Source organism: Xyrauchen texanus, chromosome 1 (assembly GCF_025860055.1).
Source record: "Xyrauchen texanus isolate HMW12.3.18 chromosome 1, RBS_HiC_50CHRs, whole genome shotgun sequence".
In the NCBI taxonomy this organism is placed as follows: Eukaryota; Metazoa; Chordata; class Actinopteri; order Cypriniformes; family Catostomidae; genus Xyrauchen; species Xyrauchen texanus.
In genome coordinates, this window is record NC_068276.1 from 63772135 (window position 1) to 63779634 (window position 7500).

Below are 7500 nucleotides of genomic sequence, written 5' to 3' on the forward strand. Positions count from 1 at the left end.
ACAGAGTGGTGGTGGCGTAGTGGGCTAAAGCACATCACTGGTAATCAGAAGGTCACTGGTTCGATCCCCACAGCCACCACCATTGTGTCCTTGAGTAAGACACTTAACTCCAGGTTGCTCCGGGGGGATTGTCCCTGTAATAAGTGCACTGTAAGTCACTTTGGATAAAAGCGTCTGCCAAATGCATAAATGTAAATGTAAAAATTATTTGCCGCAAATGTTTGCCAAAGGTTTGCAGCTCTTCGCCGGTGGTGGTGAACCAGCAGCAAACCTTTGGCAACAATGGACAGTTCGACACAAAACTAATTTGCGTGTGAAAATTTGGCGACTCGGTGGCGAATTTCCGGCAAGTTTGTGGTAAATTAGCCATGAACTCTAGATTTTTGTACAATGTTTTAAATATTTCGTTAGTCACTATTGTCATTTTACTTAATATAGAGTAAATGTAAATTTATCTTGTCATTTTGTTATTAAAAACGGATGATTTCGACATGAACAGTGGCTCTGTGATTCGTGTTTCTCGCAGACTCACAAACTGAAAGTGAACAACAGACAGAACGGACATCTCAGAGTGTCTGTGAAAATGTCGCAGTACCTGAAGAACTGGGAAGCCGTTAAACCGTTTTCTCAGCTCAACCAACCAAAAGCCTCGCTTACAGTTCCGCCCACTGCTGACATCATCCAACCACAGCCAACCAGCGTGAGTGCCAAATATCACCAGAGCTTTAAGAATGAGTTTCATATATCTTTAAAACCCAAACGAAGCACATTCACTCCTGTCTTTCGTTTATTCTGTCAGCTTGAGAGCGCACCAGACGTTGTGAACACTCACAGGTGAACATCAAACGTTCTTTTGGTTTGTTTCTGATTTGCATGAATTTGGTTTCTTGTAAAGAGCACACGCAATCTAATTCTCCTTCATTTCCTTTCCTCAGGTCTTCGCAGGTGCTGGAGAATGGATTAGACTCTCCGGATGAAGGGTAAGAGAAATAGACTCATCGGAGTAAATCTGTCAAAAATGATCTTCCATTAAACATTGTCTCTTCGTTCTGCAGGAGAAGAGTGAAGCTGAACAGTCTGATGTTATTTTTCAATAATCTTCAGGTGGAGAAAGAGGTGTGAAATGTTTGTGGTTATAAATATGGCTTTTTATTCAGTAACAGCATGTTTGTCACGCTTTATTTTCATGATCTGACTGTGTGTGATTGCGTCAGTATTCTTTCAGTGAGGTCCACGGGCTGCAATACTCTGTCGGTTGTTTGGCCATCATCTTCATCACTGTGTTCGTGGTTCAAATGCTCACCTCACAAAAGTGAGTGTTGTTCATTACATTTTGAATAAAGTAAATGGTCTGCACTTATATAGCACCTTTTTAAGCCTTAACGGTATTAAAAGCACTTTACACTGTGTCCCAATCACCCATTCACACACCAATGATGGCAGAGCTGCATGTAAGGCGCTAGGCTGCCATTGGGAGCAACTTGGGGTTCAGTGTCTTGCCCAAGGGCACTTCGGCATGTGGAGTCGTGTGGGCCGGGATTCAAACCACCAACCATGCGATTAGTGGCTGACCCGCTCTACCAACTGAGCCACAGCCACCCAAGTCAATTTACTTACATTTAAAGACCCCGTGAAATGACAATTGAGCTTTGAGACAATCCAGCGGAGTCTTATGACAACTCATAATAATTCGCAGTTTCGCACAATGGCGAAAACGTGTGAAATCATATGACTTGGCTTATTCGAAAAGGTATGACTTTTATTCCCATAGAGACCGACGAATCAACAAACAGAATTTCGAATTAGTACAATACAGGCCTACAATTGTAGCTAGCCTCCTATCCAAAACGTTACTTTAGGTTTGGGTTATGACAAACTCTTTATCTGTAGTTGGTTCGTCATTTGAATTTTTCTCTTTGGTAGTAGAAGTCTACGAGCCAACTCATACGATTTCTTACATTCGTTGGTTGGTTTACTTTTCTCTGTCGGAGTTAAAGTTGTGCGTTGTTGTACAAGTCAATTTATACGATTTCTTACATTCGTTACATTCGTTCGCTTTGTAAATTTGTTCTCTACATAATACCTCTTTAATGTGGGTCGTGAGAGAGTGCTATGGATCTCATAAGGTCACAAAATCAAATCAGCATCTTATAATGGCACTGTTCAGATATGTTGACTACTTGAAGAGAAGCACTCGTGCGAATGACCAAACACAGTATGATCACAGCGAACTTGTCCAATGGAGGTTAGGCTCCTACCAGAATTCCAGTACAAGGATGTATTATTCAAACGAACAACACGTCAGTGATAGCATATATACAATTACACCAGAAAGTACAATGGTGGCATCCAGTGTTATATTTAAAGATTTGAAGGAGGATCCCTTGCGGTGTCATAACACCTTAAACTTTCCCAGCAATTAACTTGCGGAGCTGATCAGAATGCAGGGAATACGTGTTCTGAATGACCTGGACGACCCAGTCTGAGGCTCAGTGTTGCAAGTACAAAGACATCTTGCTTGCAGCAGCTTGGTATGAGACATACCAGCTCAGAGAATATAATTCCTCGGGATGGAAATAGATTCAAGCACATTTGACGAATGTGCACATTCACTCCATTTTACGCCACCTGCAAGTTTTCAAGTTGGGGAAAATGACTCTAAAGAAATGTCAGAAAGCTCTCGGGTTGAAGGCCGCCTCAATATAAGACTCACTGTTGGGATTACTGCACATTACACCCCTTCAGTGTTAGGTCAGTGCCACAGTTGCATGGAATGCATGGCCCCATGGCACATTATGCCTACTGGCATCTCATCACTCTTTAGATACGCTGTCACAGTGGAAGAAAGACCTGTTTTATCAAACGGGCCTCATGCTAAGGCAAGTGACCAGACACAATGTGGTCACTATGGACGGATGGGCATCCAGCTTCCGGCACCTGGAGGGGTGCGAAACTGAAATGACACATAAACTGCAAAGAGTTGCTGGCAGTATTTCTGGCTCTGAAAGCCTTTCATCCAGAACTGCAGTATTGGTATGTGGGGTTAGGGTTAGTGTTAGGCTTAGGGAGAAATTTGGGAGAGCGGAAGTGGATATGTTCACCTGCCAGTGGTGTACTAAGCCAGGTTCTGCCAGGAACAAATGGCCAATGAAGAAATGCAAATATGAGTTTCCTCCGATCTGCCTGATACACCAAGTCCTGTCCTAGATCAGAGAAGATCGGGAAGCAGTGCTATTAGTTGCACCGAAATGGCTCAACCAGCCCTGGTTTCCGGAGCTGGTCAAGCTACTGGAGCTCCACCATGGAAAGTCCCACTGAGGAGAGATATAGTCTCTCAGGTGCAGGGCAAAATCTGGCATCCACAGCTGTGGAAGCTACACGTTTGGCCATTGAATGGAACATGGGTGAAATGGATGGATTATCGCACACAGTGCTTGATACCATCACAGAAGTCATTTACATTGAGCGTACATGCCAGCTTAGGATGCCGAGTCAGCTTTTTGTGTGTTTCGGAGGCCGATCCAAAGGCCGAGCAGTCTCTAAACAGAGGCTGTCTCACTGGGTAATTGATGCTAATAATTTAGCATACTAATCACATGGCTTGAAATGCCCTGTGGAGGTTAAAGCTCACTTCACAAGGGGCAAGTCGTCCTCTTGGGCGTGGGTAGAAGGTCTCTCCTTATCAGTCATCTGCCAGGCAGCAATTTTTAAAACACTTTTATCTGGGTTATTCAGTACAATAGCAGCTTACTGCTCTTGTGGCATAAATCCTTTTGTATACTCCCCAAAGCAGTTAATTACAGCTGGAAATGTTTGCTAAAGATTTAGCAAATGTTTGCCTAACCTTTTCCTTAAAGTTATTGTATTGATTTATCACTTTAATGGCTTTACCAAATGGCAAGGCAAATTACTGAGATTTTGTATAATTTAGTGAAGATTATTATATTGACTTAAGGTACCCCATAGGGCGGCCACTTACATAACCATGATCAAAGGACTGTGAATTCAGTCCTCCCTCCAAACAGTTCATCACCTCATCTGACGTGAGTTCTATGGATAAGATTAGTAGACTATGGCAGTGTTACTTTGTGTCGCTCACTATCTAGGACTCTTCCTCACTCATGTGGGGAAGTGGATTTTCTGCTACCGTATTTTTGGTAGCAAGTGCAGCCAAATCAGTATCGTGGCGCTGTTCTATAGGGACACCTAGTCGTCATTTGACAGTAATGTTGAAGTGACCGACTTCAAAGGGAGTAACGTCTCGTAACAGTAACATCTAAGGGACTGTAAACGTAACCGTGGTTCCCTGAAAGGAGGAAACGAGAGTGTAACACAGTTCAATGGAAAGGAGGAGGCGAGAACTGGCTTGACAATATAAATAATAGTTTAATGATAAACTTAAACGAAAAGACAAACACACACACAGGTGTCGGGCAGCTGCCCGTAACTCACTCTCTCTCTCGAATCGCCGTCTCCGGTTGCTCTTATCTCTCTCAGGCTTGATCAGCCTGATTAGGTGCCGGGTGTGCAGAATCACGGCCCGGCCCAACCCTCCGCCCTAACACAGAGACGACCTATCCTTGCCACAATACTGAAAAGGATTTTTTTTAGATCCTTTCGCATCTTTAGTCGGAAGTCCGTACTAGTCCGTCTTTCGACCGGCCTTATATATTCTGAGCATGGGAGGTGGGAATTCCAAAGACATCTGCCAGTCAAAACCGCCATGATGGAAACTATTCAGAAAGACCGCGGCTCTCAGGAATGACCCTAGTCGTCATTCGACAGTAACGTCTCATTCCCTCCTTTCAGGGATCTGGGGTGATGTTTACATGTTAGTTATTTTCCCAGTTGTCGATTGGTTTAATTGGCTATTTAAAAATATAGGAAAAATTTAATGTCCAATTGTTTCACCACATCAACTCATTATGCCATTTCATGAGGTCTTTAACCCAACCCACACTTGCCCATACTGTCCATACTCACTGTAATGAAGTGTCCTTACATAACACTTTTCATACATAAATACTTTTCATAAACTGACCTGTAAAGCAGACATCTCTCTCATTCTCTTTGCATGTACAGGAACTTTGCATTGGCAGTGTCGTACGGTTCGACCTTCCCTGTGCAAATACTGATTGTTCTTGTGGTCTGCACGATATTCCTGAAGGTACAAGTAACCACTATAGACACTTAAGGAACATGTTCCCCAAAAAATCAGATTATTGGTCAACCAATGTGTTTTTTTTAAAAGAGCCCATATTACGCTAATTTACAGGTTCATGGTTATATTTTGGGGGTCTGCTAGAATAGGTTTACATGCTTTAATGTTCTGCTAAACCTGTTTTCATGCTCTGGCTCATACGCTCTGATTTACCTCCTGTCTCTTTAAAGAACACCTTTCCAAAAAGCCCAGTCTGCTCTGATTGGTCAGCTGACCTAGTCTGTTGTGATTGGTCTGCCACGTAGTGTGTGTGTTGGAAATGTAACACCCCTTACCATAACTGGGTTTCAGGCTTCCTTAACAGCTGTAAACACTATTTACTAATTTAGTAGCTTTCTTCCGATATACTGTTGATTATAGAGAACCTAAGAAAGCCTCAAGTAAAGGCACGTAGTGCATCTAATGCCTCCTACACACTACACAACTTTCAAAGACGTCGGATCGTGGTACCGTTCATATTACACAACTGTCTGTCTTGTCATGGAAGTCGTAGCGTTTTCAAACTACACGAGGAATTGGCGACAGGCGTGAACACATTAAAAGACATTTCACTATTGACGAATCCCCGACGACTCTGTCTGGACTCTAAATTACGTTTCCCAACAGAGAACACACGAGAAATGATACGAGATACGAAAACAAATGCATGATTACATGTTATGCTTTTCAGAATATGATGTGTATGTTTTTAATCATATATTTTATTGGTTACAATATGAAAAATGTCCTCCTACTGAGAAATCGGCCTATTTGCTGACCCGACTGTCCAAGAGATTTGGTGATTCCTCTCCAACTGGTCTCGTTCTCCACCCGGTTGTGCTACGGTTCAGAGGAAACATCAAATAGGCGCTGGTGCTCCTGCCAATGTTCCACTCATTTATCCTCCATTTCTTTGGTCCAATGAGACTTTCTTGATACCGCATGCTAGTTGATGTTCAGTTGGAGGTACATCAGGACTCCTCCCACTGAAACATCCCATGCCTCTCATTGGCTGTAGCTCAACGCTGCAGTTGTATTCAGTCAAAACACATTTCAAATTGCGCGATTTGGAGTCGCAGACAGGTCCAGACATTAGACATGCTAGATATCTCGCTGACATCAGCAACGCGTCAGCACTTCTCGCAGATCGCGTCTTTGATAGTTCATACATTGTGATCATCACTCACGGGAGCGAGCTCCGATTTGCCTGTGATTTCAGGCTTTTGATGTCGATCTCCACAAAACTGATGTCGAGTGAAAATTGGTTGTGTAAACTTAGCATAAGTTAGCCATCTTTTGCTGGAATGGGAGTAGCCGACCTTTTTTCGTCAGTGCCATGAACGGAGAACAGATGATTCTTCCCAGTTGGACATTACCGGCGGTATTAGAGAGTTAGTGAGCAAATTAGCCGTGTACTACCGATAGCGGCCGTAACATTACAGCTTGTAATTATATCATTATATAAGACTCTTGAGAGCAACCATTTTACACAGTTTTAGGTAAAAGCCGGCACACAGCTGAATAGTAAACCCTTACCAAAACAATAACATCACATAGCAAGTTAGCCAATCACTAGCGTAGATTGCAGACGTAAACTGACCGTTTGACCGTAGGTAAAAGTGGGCCCGCAGCTGATTAGCAAAACTATTTCAACACAATAACATGAGCTAACAGGTTAGCAGAGGCCTACAGCTGTGCACTGTATTTGAACTGGCGCACTATTAATGCGCCAACTCGACCTACTCTTCTGTCCTCCATGAGACAATGTGAGAGACTATATTCGGTCATGAATATAGTGTAGCAAGTTTGATAAGTCTCTGATTAACCGTCAGATCACAAAACTCAACATCGTCAATTCATGCAATGCCATCTTTAAATCAACTGTGAACCACTATAGGAAAAACCTCGGCTTTGAGTCAGGGTGGCTCTTTCCCTCCACACCTAGCCATATATTATCCCTTATACATTCTCTGGTTGAGAGTCTATAATGTGTTATTTGTATGTTACTCTGCCTTAGCGCTGGGACTCGAAGGTTCCCCCCAGCATGCGTTGGGTGTCGCAGCTGTCGGATGGAGTGGCCACCAGGGCGGCACTGCGGTTACTGCTGGTTATCCTATGTCTGCTTATCACACTGCTCATGGCAATACTCAACATAGTGAGTCAACACACATGCACAATGCCTTCAAAAACAGTTGCGGTGATTCTGACTGTCTATTCGGATTGCTTGTATGAAGTCTTGTTGATTTTTTTCCTAGGTTTTTATCCCCGGTGATAACTGCTTGAATGTTGCCCACAATGCA

General features: G+C 43.1%; 1 protein-coding gene across 4 annotated transcripts in view; it reads left to right on the top strand.

The window, feature by feature from the left end:
* Nucleotides 1-7500, top strand: part of LOC127642925 (adenylate cyclase type 4-like) — a 36683-nt gene that overhangs the window by 19701 nt on the left and 9482 nt on the right. For all 4 annotated transcript variants that reach the window (XM_052125393.1, XM_052125376.1, XM_052125403.1 and 1 more), the window contains 8 exons: nt 527-700; nt 800-834; nt 936-980; nt 1056-1116; nt 1215-1312; nt 5083-5167; nt 7218-7355; nt 7456-7500. The exon at nt 7456-7500 is cut by the window's right edge and continues 36 nt beyond it. In XM_052125393.1, the coding sequence (XP_051981353.1) occupies nt 527-700; nt 800-834; nt 936-980; nt 1056-1116; nt 1215-1312; nt 5083-5167; nt 7218-7355; nt 7456-7500 (681 nt within the window). The remainder of the gene's footprint in view (nt 1-526; nt 701-799; nt 835-935; nt 981-1055; nt 1117-1214; nt 1313-5082; nt 5168-7217; nt 7356-7455) is intronic.